We start from the raw sequence: 21,705 nt of genomic DNA, 5'->3' as shown, positions 1-21,705 counted from the left end.
CTGTTCGTAAGCGTAGGTAGTGACACGTTTCGCGTAAATATTTGGACGTTTCGGAGTTAGAGGAACACTCGTTCTTGTAACAAAATTATTTGTTATTCTTTAGGTCCATGACAAAGCATTTTTAGAAGTTAAGTAGGTATTTACTTTTGTACCCGGTCTAGGAGAAGGAATAACACTGGTGAGGATACTTGAAGATACCATAAAACGGGACATCTAAAAATTAATGCCTCATAAATGGCGGGTTCGAAACCCACCCGGGACAAATATTTGTGTGATGCGCACGAGTATTTGTTCTGAGCCTGAATGTTAATTTATCTATACAAGTATATATTTAGAAGTATATGAGTATGTTTATCAGTTGTCTGGTTACCATAATACAAGCTCTGCTTAGTTTGAAATCAGATGACCGTGTGTGAGTTGTCCAAAAAATATTTATTTATTTATTAAAGTCTCTAATCGACACTACAATTTTGTTTCTCAAATTTCTTCTTAATTTCTCATGAATCTCATAGTACGATTCCGAGATTGTGGTATGTATACCTTCGAGGAACTATTGAAACTACTTATGCTGGGTCTACATTAGCGAGCGAAGATTCGTATGGTGTTGGCGCGACAAAAACATCGTGTTCGGGTATGGGCGATGTTCTTGTCTACATTAAGGCGGGCGAAGATTCGTGTCGAGTTGACGCGATGCATCGTGCCTCGTGTTGTACTCTCAGTTTCATAAAATTAAATGAATTCTAACACTTTTTCGTTACTCCACTCCATAGTGTAAAAAATTAAATGCACGTCCGTCTCGCTTCAAAGTCTGGACGACACTGAATTGACGTAGATGTAGCCACCTAAGCGAATATTGGCGCGACAAAATCCCTTTGATTCGCGCCAGTTTACCGACAGGTTCTCGATACTACATCGTCTTCGCCCGAATACTACGCGATGACACGATGAACCCGGCCACATTCATCGCGTTAACACGAATATTCGCCATAGCCCGCTAATGTAGCCCCAGCATTACTAAAATAGCATTTTCAAAATCTGTTTGACGCATAAACGTTATCAAGTAGGTAGGTAGGTACATTCCTCGTCTTTTTTAAGTCGGTTAACAGCCAGCATCGTTGACCGCTTACAATAGAGAGCAGAACTTTACTATTGCCTATAAGCACGGCTATTTTGTAGATGGCTGACTGGTTTGTTGTAATTGCGCTGGGCGTCTCCGTACTCTGGGGAGCACGTCGGTCTCGGACTTTCGTCCATCTATTGCAGACGTTTGCAGATGATACAGGTGGCTTCGGGCAGAGGAATATTTGTAACGAAGGTAGGTACCTACATCTTTGTTCGTGGCTTCCTTAACTATACCTACGATAAAACAATGAAAAAATGTCCACTGTCGTTTTGAAATCAGAAGGCAGGCAGTTGGTACCAGCACTTGGGAATGTATTAAAAGTAAGTAACAATTGTTTTTAAAATACATTTATTTTATAAAAGTACCTACGTAATTATTACTTTATCAAAAACATCCAAAGCACAACGACAATTGCCGCCATCTAGTCATAACTAGTTGAACAGCCAACAAGTGTATGTACCTAAATGTTATACTATAACGATTAGGATTTCCCTCGTATAGAAAATAATATTTCTTTCATTTCTGTTTTACTTACCTGACATCTGTTTACCTCTCTTAATATAAACGTGGGTTTTCATGCCTAGAGGTGGACGCGGAGCGGAGGCCTTGCCAAATTCAGTTACGGTACTGCATAACTGCACTTGGAACTTTTCGCTTTGAGAGGCTACAGAAAAGGCCTGCCTACTTTTCTTTGCCTGGTACTTGAATGCTTGATGACCGGTAACATATCAGCACAAAAACATTTTAGACCCAACTGTTGAGTGATCTTTGGTCTCCCCCAGCCCTATGGGAAAAAGGCGGGATATTATGTTATCAATCAGCATATTCAACATGTTCTGCATATTGGCTTGATTTGCTATGAACATTTATACCAACCAATGATATGCTATACCACCATAATAAATAATTCCATAAGTTAATATTGATTTACTGAAGCATATTCCGTTGAGAACAATGCCACTGCTAAACCAGGATTCAAACGTAAGAAAAACTTGATGATAGTTTAGATAGACAGCATGTTTATCATTTCTAAGGGTTATAAAAATAAACAACCAGTAATTATGCATAATTTTTATTTAAACTAATTTAGTTTGAAGCTATTCATGCCAGTATTTAACACTGACACATATTTAGAGGTATTTATTTGATGATGGTGACATACCAAAATTCAAGATATTAATCCACAAGATTAATATCTCCTCCATAGCTATGCTCTTTTAAATCGCCAATTATTTATTACAATAATTGTTAGTAAGACAACGTTTTCACCACAGACATGGTATTTGTTTTTTTCTCAGGTGTAGAATGTTTGAACATTGGGGCACTTTGACAATTTATTCCGAAGAATCTTGCACCCATATTTCAGTTTCACCACCTCTTCCAGGGAGATTTACCGGGTCAGCTTCACTACTGCACTATTCTTTGCACCATATATCTGAAAACAACAAAAAATTATATTAATTTCAGTTATATTTTTCTTGCAGTAGTGTGGGTGAAGTGGAGGAAGAGTATAAGGATGCCCCACCACCATATGAGACAAATAGCCAGGAAGAGAGAAAGAGTGTGGGCAAAGGCCCAATCCCAGCTGTGGGACAATAACCAGGGAAAAACAAATGTTGATAGTAGGCAATATAGCATCCTTGGTTCTCTCATGTATTGAAAAGATTTATGACTGTTAGTAACTAATTAATATCATTCAGCATTTCTATTCTCCTTGAAGTGGTAGTACCTAATGACCAGAACAGTGTCCAACTTGTCTAAACCAGGTGAAACCATTTGCAAGTAAGGGTTTAACTAACATTTATTGTACATCCAATTATTATTATGGGCCAAACGATCGCATGTCGGCATAATGGCCACGAACGCCTAATATCGATTTTATAGACGCCATCATGGCCTGTCGTTTATTTTTTATAGCGAAATGTGTAGCTTATATCACATCCATACCATTATACCAACAGGCGAAATTAAATTACTCTACCCTGTCTCGTACTAACACTGATTTGAAGATAAACCGGGCAACCAATGCGTAGGTACATTATTAGAAAAAACTTACAATGAAATGAAAACTTACTTACGTAAATCCATGTACGTGTTGGATGTCGGAAAACCGTGGGAAATCAGATCTTTATTATTAACAGACTGCAATATTTTTTTGTGCAAAATTATCTTAAATTATTCTGGGTAGTTCTTGATAGACTCGGTCTATTATTCGTATAAATCAATACAAGCTTTTTCACGTCACACTAGCGCCTCTGGTCCACTGTCAATTTGACATCCATAGTAAATGAATCGTTCTGAAATACAAGATATAGTTTTTGATTGTGTAGGTAATTGTTAAGTGTTTGAAATCTAAAGAAAAATAAAAAAGACATAATTATGAATAACTGCATAACTTTTAAAACAATAATAATTAATTTTGAAATTTAACACTAAAAAAAGAAATGCCTACTCGCACAATGAAATAATACAGGCTGGCAGCAGCAAAGCCTAGGCATCTGTTTATTTTTTGTTGACAAGTAAAATGGCGGGAATCTAAAAGTGGAGTCGCGAGCAGTGTGTGCGTTAATATTAATATAAATTATAACGGGTAAGAAGCAGCAGCTTAAGTTCATTTTTACAGTAGGTACCTTCTATAATCAACAACCTGTGTTTTTGCTGATCCATTTGTTATGCAAACAGAGAGCATGTTCGAGCAAGGTAAAGATAAAGAAAGGTCAAATATTGCGCAGGGCCTTTGACATGGCTGCAGGCTGTGCCCGGAACCGATAGCAAAGCCGATAGATTAGCTCCGAGTGGAGCGACCGATAACGGCGGTGAAGATCACGCTTGATGTCAAGCTGTTGCCAGTAAGCGGTGACGACCATCGCTCACTTGAAATAGGTAAAGTATCTGCCTCTAACGCTTGTATTGTGTATATTTCTGACTTATAAAACGATTTCCCAGCTCAGAAATAAGTTTCAGGTAGCTTATTTTATTTGAAATTTGTGGTTACAATTACAAGTTCCCTAAAACTCAATCTTTAACTAAAAACCTAATTGTTGTATGGTGCAGAGGAGAACAAACTGTTATTAATGTAGCAAGCCTTAAAACATTTCTGATAGTATTCGCTGTTAGAGATTAACCAAACTCAGATCACTCATTAATGTAAGTAAACAATTTATAAAGTTTGGTATTATTATGTTCCAGGATTACTGCTAACAGCATCGTACAGATAGAGATTTTTATATTTAAGATTTAATAGGAGAAAAAGGAGCCTGGAATGGTGTATCAACTAGAAACAATGACATCAAAACATGTATCATCATTATTACCCTCAATTGTGTCTGGTAAGTGAGATTTTAACTTTTTGTATCTGAATTTGCAAGTTCTTTGGTAACAGAATCCCTCCACTGTTGTCACATATTTTTTTCTCTCTTCTGAATCAGAATGTGTGATGTGTGTGTGATAAGTTTATCACAGTTTGGTAAATTTTCAATATATTTATTTTTAACTGCACTCTGCATATTTCCTTTCTTCCTCAACAAAGTTTCCCAGAGCTTGATTTTTAATTATACATTGAATTTTGAATTTTCTCTAAAGGTAAAAATATAAATAATCATGCTACCTATCAGTAAAATGTCTTATGATAATTTTTGCAGATAACTGTGTTCGCTCAAGTTGTCTCCGATACTGGCTCAAATACTAACACCTGACTGGAGTTCCTTGAAGACCTTTCAAGAACCAGAGCTGACACCAAATTGTTCCTCATGTTATATTATGAAGAACCTCATTCATTACATATGTAAGACAACAGTTAAAACATTTTGTAACTGTCATTAGTGTATGGTAGTCTTACAATCTTAGGCTCAGAGCCAATTTCTGTAAATTTATAGTTTAGCAATAAGTAGATCAGTTTGTATTAAATTGACTTATTATGAGACTTGTGCCTAGTTCCTGAGGCTCACTTAGCGATAGTTTATCTATTCAAACAGTTATGTTTATATGAGCTTAGGCACTATTGAATAGATAAACTACTGCTAAATGTACATCAGAAACCAGGGGTTAGCAGAGTTGTATTGTAGTAGAATTGTTGTATTATGTTGTAATGCATATAGTTTCTGGAATACTTACGTAGTAAGACTTCTAGTAATTTTTGTGGAGATATGTAAATATGGGTATAATGAACTGCAGGTATGAGTCTCTCTCAGAAACATTTTAAAACATTGTTTAAACCTACGACATTTTTCTTTAGATTTAAGGAAAACTTTGTATTGCCATATTGGGAGAAATAAATTTGACATCCTTAACGTTTTGGTTAGATAATATTGTATGGTTAAAAAAAGTATTAGCAGATCGCACAAGTATATGACCATATTCTTGTGCGATCTGCTAATACTTTTTTTTGGTCTTTTCGTACTTTCGATACACTCTTGTAAAGCAGCTCGCGAAATGAATAAATGTTATAAAATAACACATTTTCAGTTATTCTGTTGACTCCCAGTTCCCGCTTCATGGTCCTTTTTCCTTGGTGGAATCTCTTGTAGATAACTTGGTGTTGGCTGTACGAATAGCTGCTATTGACCAACTTGTACCTACTGGGACTGCCAAATTATTTTGTATCGTAGTATTTACTGATTTCTTCTTTGTCATATTCGGGTGGATGCTGACGGCACGCTAAAGCTGGCTGTGGGCAGGTGGTAAAGCTAGGTTTGTGGCCCGGCCCCACGTTGGGCGCCAACGTAACAAAATGAAATACAAAGTTACCTAGGAGCTCGTACAGCGCTAAATGAAATAAAATGATAAACCTGAAGTATATTGAAATAGTACAAGAAAACCTAGGTTTGGGTGTCGCAGCGTTGACGCTTTAAAACGTCTCAACTGTCACCGTCAATCGTTACCTTTGTCCCAAAGCTGTAGTCACACGTCTTTTTCACCGGCGTCTACTGGGAATATGATTTTTGATTTAAACATCGTCTTGAGAGTTGAGACCTTTGGCCTGGTTTCCCAAATCCCAAAACCTTAGCTGAACTTACACTGCAGGTAGTATTAGCTCATCCTTACCTATACCTTTTATGGATACTCAAGGGATAAAAACAGAAACTGGTTGTTGGCTTTCTTATTAGAAACCAAACTAACCAACTGCAGGAAGAAGGTATGTTACATGACAAATTAAAATCATAATTATTATGTTGATTAATTTATTAAAATTGATATAGTTGCATATTAATCTTAATCTAAACATACACTAATGGCTACATAATAATCTATAGATTTTTGGTATAACCTTAACCTAAATTCTTTTGTGCTGTACTTATAAAACTTCATCTAAAAATGACATAATATATTAAAACACTTAATCTGTTTTACAGCTTGTGGACAAGTGAAATAGAACATTTTCAATCGATAAAAGTGTCAGCTAAATATATTTCTAACAAGTAATAATACTCAGATATATTAACTAAAACTTAATAATAAACTATTACATTGGCCCTTAGCTATATATATTAAATTTAAATAGGCGGTTTTCACTTCCCGCACAGACCAAATGCCTTTATATGGATTACATACAAATGGTTTGAGGGACTATTTTAAACGTACCTACAAATCTAATCCTAATTTAATATAAGACTTCAATTTCATAACAAAGCCAATGTTTTTAAGAACACTAATAATTTCCTATTCTATATAAAAATTCCTATTCTATATATAAACTCCTATTGTAAATATTAATTCCTATTCAACTTATCGAAACTAATGGGAATAGCCCAAAAGTTAAAACTTCTTGCTGATACAAAAAAATATACTTCAATAAATGGTAACAAATACATATTATTATGTACCTACATACATACAAGTATAAATCACACCTTTTACTCATAGTAGTAGGAAGAGACCAGATAACGCTACTCGGTACGACCAACATCCCCTTGTTTTATTCACACACAAACATATGGAAGAAATATCATAACTAATGAGTACGCATAATAATATCAATGAAAAGACCTCTGCAGAAAATTATTGATAGAATACATACATAAATACAATCACGGCTTCTTAATAGTAGGCAGAGGCCACAGAACGCCAGTTGGCCTGGTCCTTATGGTCGATAGAATCTGAAATCTATGGGAGGACTCGGGTTCCGTAGCAAGTTTAGATTATCTCCATACCTGAAACAGATTATTTGTTAAAATATAGTATGCAAGTAAAAGCTCCAATGATTAAAATTTTATATATAAAATAAAAATTCTTCTTAAAACTGATTCTACATTTAAATAAGTGTCGTTTAGCTTATAACGTGATTATTCCTAGCATAAGCCGTGAAACTAGCCCTTATATTAAAAGTATTTGATAAAATGCTTCAATAAAATTAAGCTTTACCTAATCTTAATAGTATTTGGGGGCCTTTCTCGATTTAGAATTCGTGACCGTTGAACCTCTTCAGATTCCTGAATTCTGAAACAAATAATGTGTAAGTAATTTGAAAAAAATATATACTTAATAAAATAAATAGTAAAAAGCTTTTTATGACTGAAGTGTTATTGTAAAGGAAGTTAATATAAAGATATCTATATTTAGATAGTATTATTACATACCTATTGTAATAAGGCACAGGCATTGGATTATCTGGATTTCTGTGGGCTACTACTGGTTGAATTATGCTATCCCCATACCTAAAACCAAAAATCTTTAATAGTTATAAATAAATGTAATACTAATGAATGTAAAATTAAATAGAAATTCTAATGGCAAGGTTCACAGTTGCATTATGCATTAATGTTTAGATAGGCTATTTGCTGGATAACATGACAACAAATGTATAAAAAGAACTGTTTTATTTCAATGCTTTAACCTCTCTGAGACTTGCCCAAAAGGGGTGAAACCGGGAAACCTCTTTATTTCTAACTATGTAAGAGTTCCTTTTTAAAGAAAATATAACATAATATACCTTATCCTAACTGTGCGTCCCCGTTTATGATATGCGACTGGCTTTGAAGACCTGTAAGGGCGCACCACAGCCACTTTTTGTATACTGGAAGAAAAAATGATAAAGGTTTATAAAGATATAATATTAATTATATAGGAAATAAATATTAGGCACTAGGCAGCAAGTTACAGAAGCTGATCAGTTTGAAATTCAAACATATACACATGAATGTCTATGACAATAAATTAGTTGTTTAAAAATTTTGGATATGTAGCTCCATTGCGGAGTTCCAAAGCCTACTGGCTACATCATCAAATCACGTCGACGATGCCAAATTATTATATTGTCATCAAAAGTAATCCAAATTAACACATTCATGTAAAGCTTGGTTTGAGACAATAATTTTAAGTGTGCGGAATACAAAAAAATTATACACAGTACATTTGGTCTAAGTCACATGTAGGAACTGGCCGTCTCACACCAATTAGTTCTCCTGTGTATGGGTTGCTGAAATAGAAAAATGTGTACTATTAATTGTAATAAATAATAATTGTATAAAACAAGTAGCTTATGTAGGATCTTGGATTTTTACTTTGTGGATGAAAATTTCAACAAAATTGGTCCAGTGAGCTGTGCAATTGCAACTCGCAGACACAATATCAGTTGGTATATAAATTACAATACAAAAGAAGGTACCATTACATAAGCATCAATGTATGATAATGTGTTACTACTTTTGTGCATGTACTCTTTTAAAGATTATTATAAACCCTACATACATAACTTTGTTTTGGTGTTCTTTGACATCTAAAGAAGTACACGTTGACGTATCTCTGTAATAGCTGAAAACAAAAAATATGCCAGATATTAAAATAGTAACAGTAAAATAATACAACAAAAAAAACATCAATATATTTATACGTTTTCTTAGATGAAGAAGAATATGGCCTTTTGAATATGGTTTCTCCATGCCTGAAACAAAATAAAATCAAAACTAAGTAGGTATGCTTATGATAGTACAAGTAACCAATTATAATAAATTATTGGTGATTCAGATGTAAGGTTTATAACAATAACTACAACAAAGTTGGTTTAGAAACTTAAATATAACAATAATCATACCTTTTCCTGTAAGGCTGTGGAGATCCTTCCTTTTCATATCTTGGCCGTGAGACAGCACCATTTGTAGTTTGTTCATTTCTGAAAAAATAGTATTGGTATATTAATGAGGAAATTGATATCGGTATTAAAATGTTCATGTGTGATGAAGAAAGCACATTCAATATAAACCTATAAACAATGTTATATACCTTTCTTCAAAAGAAATAGGGCGAGCTGGCCGCCTTACAGCAATTAACATCCCTGTATCCTGATCACTGAAACAAAAAAATATGCATGATAAATTAAATAACAATAAATTAATAATAACATGTATTTACTATATCACACCCTGTATCAACATACAGATGTGGAAATAAAGGTGCATGACCTGTGGAACACCAACATGATTAACATCTGGTGCCGCAGTTAGCTATATAGGTAATTATAGTATTTATTTCAAAATATACTATTGTTTTTCTAATAAGTAGATACCTAAATGTGTTTAATATTTGTGCTAGCTCCTTAATTAAAATGGCCTTACTTTCCGAAATTATGGAGAATTCACCTTCTGTATTTTTGACCATCATAAATGGGTGTACATGACCTAAATGAAAAAAATCTTAAATTTTTATTGTGATTCTTTGCAAAATTTAACAAATTCAGTTCATTTAAGCTCAATTACGATATTAAGGCCAGATTTTAATAAACAAGGCTATTACGGTACAGATTCATATCCACCGGGTAAGTACCCGATAGTCTATACAACAGAGATTATAGATTTATGACAGTTGTTACAGTTGTTTATAAGTTATCTGATAGTTATATATAAGCTGAAACTGGTTCTAAATCAGCAATCATCTTTGTTGTCACCTGCTGTCTCTAACATAATATTATGAATTACCAAACCATTTTTACATGACATGCACAGCTGCGCTTGCATACATAAGAAGACCATCGCTTACTTCTTTAGAATTAAATTCGTAAGTAATTTTAAGTAGCATAGATACCTACCTGTTTTTGATCAGATCTCCAACAAATAACTGCATGCAAAAACTTAATCAAAATCGGTTCAGTGGTTCAGCTGTGATAAAGTAACAAACATACAGTCAGACTATCGCATTAGCACTAAAATTAAATATAGATAACAAGGTAGGTATATTATTTTTTCTTTGTACCATTTGCAAACCATCGCAAAATTACAATAACTAGTGCGCTCAGAATAGCTACTTTTATTTATTTAAAATTTATACAGTAGTACTTACTACATAGCTAACGTCCAACGCGTAATTTTCTTTATATTTCGCTGATTTTCCGGCGACTTTTCTAGTCGCGCAGTAGTCCCTACAGATTATTGTTATTGGTAAAAAGTGTTTGGCACATATATTCACTAAAACGAAATAAGTGACTTCAATGAACAACAATTTCAGAATAAATCAACCTATTGTTAGTTAATTAAAATAATCTTACATCGGAAACTTTTAAAAATAAATTGTCACTGGGTTGACTGGGTTGCCATGTTATGTATTTCCTAAATAGTGATGTGCGGTGCAGTAAATGGTAAGTTACTGTAAATCGGGCCACGCCCAAGTATCGTTGTTCTTTCATGAAGATTGTAAGACGTTTAGCTCTAATAAAAGCTTTCAAAAAGACAAAAATATCGTAGATCAAATTATTAGCAGTTAGGTGACCCGCACTCGTCCAAGTTTTCAGTCGGTAAAATAAGATATCTTTATAGATTCATGTTTTTGATAAAGAAGCCTAATTGTGACCTATAGTTTTCAAATATCTCCATGCTAAATTTAGTCAAAATCGGTTCTGCTGTTTTGTCGTGAAAGTATGATAAACAGAAATAAACTTTCGGCCTTATAAATACTTACTTATACCTACCATTCTCGGACATGGTGAGAGTAACAGTGTTTGAATAAATCAATCCTTATTTTTCAGTAGGTAGGTACCTATCTGCTAAAAAACTAAAGACATGCTCAATAAGTAGGTATAAACATTTTTTTAAACGTAAAGCACTCTGTCTATTCAAGAAATTGGGTAATTCTAGGTACCTACCTACCGTCGTTATTACAAAATTCTACTAGCGGCTCGCACCAGCTTTGGCTTGTATATCATACTAGCTGACCCGCGCAACTTCGCTTGCGTCACATAAGAGAGAATGGGTCAGAATTTTCCATATTTTTGTAATACTTTTTACTGTTACCTACTCTGCTCCTATTGGTCGTAGCGTGATGTTATAAAATATGCTTTTTTTTCACAAAAATTATTCTCAAAATTATTTATATCTCTTAGTATAACGAAGTCGCGCTAAGACATATCCGCCATTAAAACAGTTGCCATGGCAACGGAATTTTGTTAATTCAATCCATACTAATATTATAAATGCGAAAGTAACTCTGTCTGTCTGTCTGCTACTCAATCACGCCTAAACTGCTGAACCAATTTGCATGAAATTTGGTATGGAGATATTTTGATACTTGAGAAAGGACATAGGCTACTTTTTACCCCGGGAAAATGACGTATTTCCCGGGAAAATTCAGGTGGCGAACGAAGTCGCGAATGAATTAACAAAAACGATATAAATAATTTTTAGACTATTTTTCGTGAAAAAAAAGCATATTTTGTATCACCACGCTACGACCGACCAATAGGAGCAGAGTAACAGTAAAAAGTGTTACAAAAACGTGGAAAATTCTGACCCATTCTCTCTTATGTGATGCAAGCGAAGTTGCGCGCGGGTCAGCTAGTGTCATTATAATATTGATTTTTCGACTTCGTTGAATTTTCTGAATTTTCCCGGGAAATGCGTCATTTTCCCGGGGTAAAAAGTAGCCTATGTCCTTTCTCGGGTATCAAAATATCTCCATACCAAATTTCATGCAAATTGGTTCAGTAGTTTGGACGTGATTGAGTAGCAGACAGACAGGCAGACAGTTACTTTCACATTTATAATATTAGTATGGATTTTGCACAAAGCTAACAAATTATTCTTACATACACTACAGACGTCTTCGGAATCGCTCTTTCTATTAGCGATATTTCATTAAAATCCGTTCAGTCGATTTTGAGTTTATTTATTTATTTTAAACTTTATATACAGAGCTGTATAAAGGCGGACTTAATGCCAGGGGCATTTTCTCCCAGTCTATCTTAGGGTGATGCAAAGATTGTTGTGAAGGTGTTTATAAGAGGAAAGAGATTGAAATGAGAAAGGGTGTGCAAATAAATAATAAAAGATGTAGACAATATGAGTGTAAAAAATAATTATATTAACATATACCTAGGTACCCATAAAAAATAATAAATATGCATACATATCAACTACATAAATATAAATAGTTTATCGCGACCGGACAGATAGACTAACCGACAGGTGCGCCGAGTGAACTTTTTTATTTTTTATCATGATACTTATGAATGAGTTTTACAAAGTAAATATCTGAACTTTACCTAAGTGCACCTACTATGTAATAATATTAGAGATAGATGCAGATTTTCACTGATAGAACACTAAACTACATAATATATTATATTATAATCTATCTCTGAGGCACTGCCAGCTTATTCTTCTCGTACTGAATGCCAGGCACCAAGGATGAAATAAGAATTTGTTTTGAGAGTAGGTAAGATTAGAAGAAGGAAGCTTATTTATTAAATGCACCTACCTATAATAATGCTATCATGTTTTTGTCAGCTAATAACACACATTAAAAAATAGAGTACTTACCTAATATAATTATTGTCGTAACTTATAGGTACCTACCTGGTTGTTAGAAAAAAATCGTAATTGATTTCTATTACTCTTATTACTGATTTATACAATATTTTTATTTCTCAATAATTATATTCTCAGTTTTTTTTTGTAATTGTTGGGAGGATTAGTATTTAATAAAAACCAAGCTTTCTCATGACAAAAATATTTACTTCAGAACAAATAAAGAGCTATTTCAACGAAAGACAACGAGGTCGTTTTAGTATTTTGTATAGCTTCTCTTTTTACAAAAGTGAAATGGCACGAGACTTCGATATGAAGTAAATTGTGCTCAATTTTAATTAAATTCTAACATTTATATTTATAATTCCTGATTTTATCTTACAGCTACATACCTACACTAAACATTCTTAACAAGACATTTTGCTAAACAAGTAAGAATACAAATATAGTTCTACTATGTAACACAAGACCTAACGCTATGAAAATTTAAATATCACTAAAACGTTTTTATTACTCGATGTAAAAGACCTGTGTTGAATTTTAAAGTTACATGATACGGATTTTAGTTACATACCTATATCTACAAAAAAATATAGGTACCCTTGTTACTTTTAAAAAATATATAATATATATTGTTGCAAAGGCACACGTTCAAATGTGTTTATATTTATAAAATTCTTATATTTTCATTATTATTTTTTTTGGACGCGGGTCTCGCACTGTAGTAAGAGGCCTTAGGCCTTGACTCTACCACGCTGTCCTAGTACGTGTTGGACACTTTGCATTTCTTCGATATCTGTGTACAGAATTTTTTTATGTTTGAATATATTCAAAGATACTTATTAGTTAACATTTTTTGACAATAATCTTTATATAATATATAATTGATTTTGTTATGAGAAGATATAAGTATAAAAAGACTTAAAGTAATAGACTTTTACGTTCTTACTATGCTATACTATGCATAATGTCAAAAAAGGATGGGCCATGAAGTGATATTTAATTAAAGGCTCTATTGGCCTTTTTTTTCACCCTGACTAACACTTATCAATAATTATAGCCATTTATTTGTTTGTGCCGCTCACTGCGGTTGAAGAGACTATGCTTCCGGATGTTTCCACGCATTCGGTTATGTCAATTAGTAACCATTTCCATTTTCTGTCAGTCTCCGAGAATAGTATTTCTCCGTTTAGTCTTTTTTCTCTCCTAGTGACAACTATCCTTTATTGACTTTATTTCTGTAGAGTAGACATAATATTACCTAGATTATATTAGTCATGGCACAAGACAACCAGCCCTTAAAAATTAATTAATTCAATATAGAAATATATACAAATTTAACCTACTACCATGTCCTTTTACAAGTTGGACAAGTATGTGTTTCAGATGGTGGTCGGTTTTGGATGAATTGAGGAGTTGACCTTGGGGAGGGGGGTCGAGGGGCCTCGATCTCCTGTTGTGTAGTAGGAGATGGCGACCGCTGTGGCCGTAGTGGAGAATCATGGTCTGTTACCGAAATAATAGAAGAGGAGTCATCTGAAATTGTTATCACCGGTACAGGTTCGGGACTTAAAGCGATAACTGAAGATTGAGGAGACACTTGACTCAGCTGGACATCCAGCTCACATGAGTTCACCGTGTGTTTCATTTTTTTGGGCGCTGGAGGCCCGGATGGAGATGAGTTATTTTGGAACCGTCGTGAAGGTCCAGCTGGGGGCACGGTATTATATAATGGAGGATGTCGTAAAGTTTCAGGTACGTGGAAGCTAACTATTGGCGGCGGATCTGAAGGAACTAGGGGATCTGATGGTAGGCGTGGCGGTGCTAGACGTGGTGGAGCTGCTGTAGACGGTTTGCGTCGGAGGATGTTATCATCTAAGTGAGGAACTGGTGGAAGTGGAGGAGGGGGAGGAGGCGGTGGAGGCGGTGGAGGCGGTGGAGGCGGTGGAGGCGGTGGAGGCGGGGGAGGCGGTGGAGGCGGTGGAGGGGGTGGAGGGGGTGGAGGTATTAGTAGATGGAAGTTATTGAGTAAATTATTATAAGCTGGTTGAGCTTCAGTTGATGGGGCCATATGTCCAAATTGATTAGACTGTGGAAGTCCAGTTACAGGACATAAGGTTACATTAAAAAAAGGTTGTAAAGGTTGAGGTGGCGGGGAGATATTTTCGTAATGCGGCGATAAAAAAACAAAAAATCCCGAAGATTCAGGTAAACGTTCCATTACGCCGTTAAAAGTGAGTTGTGGTGGTCTGGGCAGGTGTGTATTTAACTCAGAATAAGGTTGGAGCCACGAACCCGTAGGCGGGGTTTCCATTTCGTGAATGGTGGGTCTTAAAGGTCTGGGTGGGTAGGAATCTATACTAGGATAAGGTTGTCGCCACGCTTCAGGTGGCGGGGTTTCCAAGTCGTGAATAATTGGTAAGAAAGGTCTGGGTGGAGAGGATTCCACATCATGGATTATATTATGAGGCCGTGAAGGTCGGGGTGGGGGAGTGGTTACGTTTGTTATGATAGGCCCTGAAGGTCTACGTTGAGAAGTTTCGGCAGCAGTCGTACGATGCTCTTCTATGACGACTCGAGAAGGGCCAGGAGTGGGTGATAACCGCTCTCCTTCGATTTCTTGAGGAACCTCGGGACTGGAGGATGCATGTTCCTCCATGAAGCGTAGACAAAGGCCAGGACTGGGTAATGCTGCGTAAGACCCTTCGGTGTCTCGAAATTCGGAATCCTCTTCAGTGTGGTACGAGCAGGTGGAATCTGTACCCTCGGAAGAGGTTGAATCTGATTCCTCGGAAGTGGTCGAGCCTGAATCCTCTTCTGTGCGTTGGATATCCTCAGGGGTGTCTTGATTTTGATTTTGATTTTGGGTGTCCGTGTCTGAATCATCTTCTATGCCTGTGGGAAGTTCGCTGGGGGATAAATATACAGGGGAGAGCGACTCCATTTTTATATATCGAGAAAGGGTTCGTGACAGGGGCTCCTCTTTTATTTCTTGTGACAGGTCAGGGGTGGACGGTACGCGCTGGTGTCTTGTGGCGAGTGACGGTTATGGGCGGTGACGGTTGCTATGTGGGCGATCTGAAACAACATAAACAGTCTTATATAGTAAAAGTGAAGCTACGCCAGCAACCAACTCATAGTACTCTGTTTACATTAATGCAGTGCACCCTTACACTAATATATGTAAAGTAGCGTCGCAATAACAGTTATTACAAAGGTTTTTTTGATCTAGTCAGCCTCTAGTCAGTCCGTGCCTAATTTTTGTTCGTAGTAAAACAATAAAGGATTTCTCTTCCAAATGTAATACCAAATCCTACACCCTGTAAGATTCATATGCATAAAACATGTTATGGTCAAATATAAAGTATTGAAAATTGTCAGAGAGCATCTTAAGATGATCGATTAGTGATATCATGAACAGATAAAAAAGGCGATAAAGTTACCTGTTCGGGTAGCTGGCGTGTATTCCAGATACAATTCTGAGTAATTACTATCCGTATCTTCAGTTCAATCATTTATTACATTTTATTATTAAGTATATCAGTCTATAAACTCAATGACTAAAAGTTCGTTTAAATTCAAATTCATTAATTTCAAGTGAAATAGGTAGGTAGGTACTGTACGTTTGTACTTGACAAATTTTGTATAAGCATCTTCCTATTTTACTGTTTGTCCACAAATGAATCTATTGTTTTTCCTTGGCAGGTAAGTAGCATTATATAAAATCTCTTCGGCTAGGATAATGTAAGGACGAAATCAGTCCATACAAGTTATTGTCAAACATATTATACATTATTACTACACATTATTATTACAATAAAATCCATAAGTACAATTTATTATACAGAGCCAAAATATTTAACTGACTATAAAATCACCCTTTAAAATGTATAAACCTCATTAAGGCCGACTTTATAGCATTAATGTAGACTATGTTACGTATTTTTAAGGATTTCTCAAAAACTGCTCTACAGATAGTTTCATTTTGTCCCCAACTGTCAATAAATAACTTGAAGATAAATGAAAAATGTTAAATATCACGCCTTTTGCCCGTAGAGGTAATGTAAATCATTTATTACATTTTATTGCTATGCTTATTTACATTTATGTTTGATATGAACGTGCACCAATTAAAACAAAACCTATAATTTAAAACCGCATTGAAATCGGTCACAAACACCCGCAAACTAACAAACTGTCTGTTTCCGTTTTGTCGTGGGTAAAAAGACATGCAATATCGTATAAACATCCATAACGTACAAAAAAATATAGAAGAATTAATAGCTATATCCTTTTTAGGGCGGAAAAGACATTGATAAATAAGTAATTACTTCATAATTTTGAATTCATTCAAAAACTACATTTTAGTCAACCCTGCTTCAGCCTGCTTGATATCATGTGTATCGTTATATCGTTATTTCGTTAAATCGTTGCACTGTAATATTACTTTTAGAGATAATTGCGGACATAAAAGCGTATACATAAATACAATTAAATACACGGGCAACCCCTTCCTGTAACGAAGCCGGAAAAAAAATGGCGTAAATCCTTCTAGGAATACCTACTTATTAAAATCTATCATTCCCAGTATTCATCGTATGGTTTGTGGTCAATCTAGTGTTAAGTTAACATGGCTTTACTAGTAACATAGATTACATAGACCTTTTTTATGCACTCCGAAGAGTAGAAAGCTTAGCTTAAATATGCGGTTACCTATCGACGCAAACGTTACTTAACCCACGTTTACCGGTAAGCATGACTAGCTATAAGTGCCCCTGGGCTATCATCCTGAGAACAACAATTAAGTTTTCTAGACTAGAACATTATGGATGAAGCTGAAGTATTCATCCCAGACTAAACTCTATCTAATAATAATATTTTGGTCTGATAGTTACCAGCTTCTGTACGCCCAGTGACCTCTGGGCGCCCAAACGGTGAATCTGGTGGTTCGACGTAGTGCGAAGGCCCAAGATCTGTAACAACAATGGCAATTATTCGGTAACCGTAGAGGTACATGGTCAATCTTTTTCCTACCTGCATAATATAGGTAATTAGGTCAAAGCTAAGGCCAACCAGAACCCTACCAGTCTCGCCAATTTGATATTTGACAGTGAGCGATGTAAACAATTGAACAAACTAACACTTATATAAAATGTTTTGAGAAAGTAAATAGTTATTGAACAAATTGCGCATATTGCGAAAAACCTATTGCGCATCACAAAATTGTACCTTCAGAAAGACAAATAAATGAAGAATAGATCACTTTTATTGTGAAAATCATGCAATAATTATTATAGATAATAATTCATTACCTCCTTCCAAAACGTCTCCGAGGGGTTCCATGATTGTTTTTCAAGTATATTAGTACAGATTATTAGGATAAACGGTTAAAAATGTTACTGATGCTGCCGATAATATCGGAGTCTGTGCGCGAATGACTTATGTTGTATGTCTCGTTCGCACGCCTAGTGTTGGCCGTAGTTTATCGATAAATTATTCATTTATATACCTGAGTGTTGCTGCGTGATTTATTACGTCCACGGGTAACGTTTTTACTTTTCATAATGAAATGTATGTATAAGGCATTGAAACCTTGTCTTCTTACACACGTTGGTAAGGAATTAAAATCAAGGCAATAATTATTTAGCTTATGATTTTTCAAAGTAATAGATCAGAAATGTTGCGATATAGCTTGGTTCATCAATGAAGGAAGACATCGTGACGAAACCTTGCATGCCTGAGATACGCATATCGTTGCCTGAGAGTTTTCATCGAGATTGCTCCAATACATACAATTGTATGCATTTTAACGCGCCACTTACTGTGCTGCCGTCACTGCTTCCGTTGTCCTCCAGTTAAATTTATAATGGACTGTCTTTTGTATCTAGATACGACCGTGGGTCTCCGTGACCCAATATTTAAACGTTATGTTAAAAATTGGGCCAGCGGTAATAGCAGCAGAAGGAGTTACTTTTGAGTTGAAATATTGTCATGCCTTCGTCTTAATAATGGTTAGGCACATTCATGATTTTCAGAAAACGAAAACGGCACTTGTTTTTTCCTTATTTCCAAAAAGATACTTACTTTTTACTTCGTACCTACTCACCGAGATGATACTATTTTTATACTTACTCTGAAATCTGAAACTAGAAGCTAAAAATTGTCGTTTTTGTTGCTCGGGGATTAGAAATTGGTGACTGTGGCTAAATTAGTTAGAAAGTGTGACAAGGTTTAGCCTTTATTCAGTGCAAATGGAGTAATATAAAAAAAAACTAAAAATAATACCTAAAGGACGTTAGGCAGAAGGTTGTCTGAATGATAATGACATCTGGAGTAGACTGCTGTCATTACGAGAGGTATGATGCTTTGAAGACTTAAAAATTGCTTACAGCTTTCCCTGAAAACTCCTTGAACCCTATGAAATTATGTACCTTATACACTTTAAAACTTTTAGTAATTATATGGAAATCGCTAATTCAGTTCGCCCGCTCTAGTACAAAAACTTTAAACTGCGATATCTCCCGAACGGTGACTTGTAATTTAAGTTTTAGGGTACGATCGTGTCTTCAACAGTCCAAACCAGATGCCTAAATTGTTTGGACAACCGTCTACCTAACAAATTGTATGAGAAAGTGTGCTATATATATATATTTCCTCCTTTTATATGGAAACCATTTGGAAAAATATACCAATTATAGGTTTCCTGGTGTACCTGAGTTGCTTTTTCCCGCGGGCAGAGCCGCAGGCGTAAACTAGTAAAAAAAACGTATCGTTTTCAGAGCAGTGTTGCACATTCCTATCGCCTCCAGGTGCGCATGCTCAGAATGCACCCACCCCAAAATTAGTAATAATACAGCAAATGGCCGCTTCGGGAATTTTCGCCACCCTTCGGGATAGCCCGACTGATTTCCGAAGGGCGACGGACATTGCCGATTTTGACCTGATATTTCTTTAGTCTATGGTTTTACCTCTGCCTATCTCCTGAACTGAAACTCAAAGAAAGTTCTGGATTAATTCTATAATAATGAATTCGTTACTATGCACTTTGACCTTTGTATCCAACAAATCAATAAAGCATTGATTTTAAATACTTTCACTCGTATTAATAAATTGGTATGAATTTGGAAGCGCACGGCTTTAAAAATCTACATAATAAATCTACACACATAGCAAAATGTGGAAGGATACGGCAGGGGCCCAAAAAATGCTTTCTATTATATATCAGTAGGTTCATCATTGATAACAATTAAGGATATTTCAATTTAATTAATAACACATTGGAAGATTTGACTTTGAACTAATTATAACGGTGTCCTTCAAGGAAGTATTCTAAGACCCTTGTTATTTCACATAAGCTGCCACTGGCAGTGAAAACTTTAAATGTGTCCTATTCGCAGATGACACGTCCTTTATTATTCAATTTAATAATTCACAAAGCTATGACACTAACAATTACCTGAAACATTACTTAACATCACAAGACGTTTATCCATACTTATAATATTATAAATGCGAAAGTAACTCTGTCTGTCTGTCTGTCTGCTACTCAATCACGCCTAAACTACTGAACCAATTTGCATGAAATTTGGTATGGAGATATTTTGATACCCATACTAATATTATAAATGCGAAAGTAACTCTGTCTGTCTGTCTGTCTGCTACTCAATCACGCCTAAACTACTGAACCAATTTGCATGAAATTTGGTATGGAGACATTTTGATACCCATACTAATATTATAAATGCGAAAGTAACTCTGTCTGTCTGTCCGTCTGTCTGTCTGTCTGACTGCTACTCAATCACGCCTAAACTACTGAACCAATTTGCATGAAATTTGGTATGGAGATATTTTGATACCCGAGAAAGGACATAGGCTATATATCATCGCGCTACGACCAAAAGGAGCAGAGTACCAGTAATTAATGTTACAAAAACGGGGGAAAATTTCACTCATTCTCTCTTATTGGACGCAAGCGAAGTTGCGCGGGTCAGCTAGTAGGCTATATATCATCACGCTACGACCAAAAGGAGCAGAGTACCAGTAAAAAATGTTACAAAAACGGGGAAAAAGTTCACCCATTCTATCTTATTGGACGCAAGCGAAGTTGCGCAGGTCAGCTAGTGAACTATAAATCAGTATTTTTAAACGAGTATGCTTCATTTTGAAACAATGTGAAGTTAATTCATATTTCAATTACTTAAATACAAACGTAGATCAGTTCAATTCAGAAATATCGTCGGTTTTCATAGCACAAAAAAAGGAAATCGTGCAATATTCAACATGGAATTGTCTGAGCCATGAAGGACCGTTTTTCAACATTACCTTACCCGATTATATCCACGAAATTGCTATATTCAAGTCACTCTAAATATTTTAAAATAAAGGATCACTCAAATTAGCCGGCCGCATCTCAACTAGATTATGAGAGATCTGTTCCAAAGCTAGAGTTATTTCTTCAGGTGGCACTTATATAATATTTTGCCCCATAAACAATATTTTGCCAAAATCAATAACGATACATTTCAAAAGTTTTGCATTGAGTTACAAAAATATTTTTAATCTATAACCGAGCTTTTTTTGATCTATAGATAGTCCATCAAAGTTTACATATAAGTAATTGAATAACGTTATGCATGTGTTAATTTTATATTGCATGCCAAAAAACTAAAAAATGTGTTGCAATTAATAGGTACATTCGGTGCATTAATACATTTGAATTTGAACCCATTTGATAAACAAACATGTGTTCCAACCGCTATGCCTTCCTGCTTTTTTTCCATTTCGTACTATCCTAGATATCACATTCCTCGAGATCTTATCTATTCATGTCACTATTGACCACACCCGATTGCA

General features: G+C 35.3%; 2 protein-coding genes and 3 long non-coding RNA genes across 6 annotated transcripts; 1 reads left to right on the top strand and 4 right to left on the bottom strand.

The window, feature by feature from the left end:
- Nucleotides 1–2,181: 2,181 nt before the first annotated feature.
- Nucleotides 2,182–3,386, bottom strand: LOC142986379 (uncharacterized). Its single transcript, XR_012960358.1, has 2 exons — nucleotides 3,198–3,386; nucleotides 2,182–2,558 (listed from the first exon to the last, which is right to left on the bottom strand). It is a non-coding gene; the product is annotated as an uncharacterized LOC142986379 (long non-coding RNA).
- Nucleotides 3,387–3,614: 228 nt separating this feature from the next.
- LOC142986567 (uncharacterized) lies at nucleotides 3,615–5,416 on the top strand. Its single transcript, XR_012960397.1, has 4 exons — nucleotides 3,615–3,713; nucleotides 3,806–4,006; nucleotides 4,313–4,452; nucleotides 4,765–5,416. It is a non-coding gene; the product is annotated as an uncharacterized LOC142986567 (long non-coding RNA).
- Nucleotides 5,417–6,302: 886 nt separating this feature from the next.
- Nucleotides 6,303–10,630, bottom strand: LOC142986322 (uncharacterized). The gene is made up of 10 exons (XM_076134770.1): nucleotides 10,394–10,630; nucleotides 9,341–9,406; nucleotides 9,153–9,230; nucleotides 8,952–9,002; nucleotides 8,810–8,872; nucleotides 8,472–8,537; nucleotides 8,052–8,135; nucleotides 7,699–7,776; nucleotides 7,484–7,558; nucleotides 6,303–7,272 (listed from the first exon to the last, which is right to left on the bottom strand). Exons 1-10 carry the CDS (start codon nucleotides 10,396–10,398, stop codon nucleotides 7,203–7,205), a joined length of 636 nt encoding a protein of 211 aa, XP_075990885.1. The 5' UTR covers nucleotides 10,399–10,630; the 3' UTR covers nucleotides 6,303–7,202.
- Nucleotides 10,631–11,412: 782 nt separating this feature from the next.
- LOC142986207 (uncharacterized) lies at nucleotides 11,413–20,453 on the bottom strand. Its single transcript, XR_012960335.1, has 2 exons — nucleotides 20,375–20,453; nucleotides 11,413–11,548 (listed from the first exon to the last, which is right to left on the bottom strand). It is a non-coding gene; the product is annotated as an uncharacterized LOC142986207 (long non-coding RNA).
- Nucleotides 13,048–18,312, bottom strand: LOC142986656 (uncharacterized). Of its 2 annotated transcripts, XM_076135209.1 has the most exons (3): nucleotides 18,165–18,312; nucleotides 17,748–17,825; nucleotides 13,048–15,930 (listed from the first exon to the last, which is right to left on the bottom strand). In XM_076135209.1, the coding sequence occupies exon 3, from the start codon at nucleotides 15,794–15,796 to the stop codon at nucleotides 14,198–14,200; it is 1,599 nt and encodes a 532-aa protein (XP_075991324.1). In that variant the 5' UTR covers nucleotides 15,797–15,930; nucleotides 17,748–17,825; nucleotides 18,165–18,312; the 3' UTR covers nucleotides 13,048–14,197. The 2 variants fall into 2 exon arrangements, with proteins under 2 accessions (XP_075991324.1, XP_075991325.1); XM_076135210.1 differs by lacking the exons at nucleotides 17,748–17,825; nucleotides 18,165–18,312 and adding an exon at nucleotides 16,296–16,358.
- Nucleotides 20,454–21,705: the final 1,252 nt, after the last annotated feature.

Source organism: Anticarsia gemmatalis, chromosome Z, assembly GCF_050436995.1.
Source record: "Anticarsia gemmatalis isolate Benzon Research Colony breed Stoneville strain chromosome Z, ilAntGemm2 primary, whole genome shotgun sequence".
NCBI lineage: Eukaryota > Metazoa > Arthropoda > Insecta > Lepidoptera > Erebidae > Anticarsia > Anticarsia gemmatalis.
The sequence above is the reverse complement of the archived record's forward strand: the minus strand, read 5'-3'. Positions and strand labels throughout refer to the sequence as shown.

What these genes read in the sequence shown, in the direction of transcription:
- LOC142986322 (XM_076134770.1), bottom strand. An exon ending in ACATGTGACTTAGACCAAAT is followed by an intron (nt 8,136 to 8,471) that starts GTACTGTGTATA and finishes TTTTTCTTCCAG; the next exon opens with TATACAAAAAGTGGCTGTGG. An exon ending in CCAAATACTATTAAGATTAG is followed by an intron (nt 7,273 to 7,483) that starts GTAAAGCTTAAT and finishes AATCTGTTTCAG; the next exon opens with GTATGGAGATAATCTAAACT.
- LOC142986656 (XM_076135209.1), bottom strand. Translation starts at nt 15,796, where the DNA reads ATGGAGTCGCTCTCCCCTGTATATTTATCCCCCAGCGAACTTCCCACA.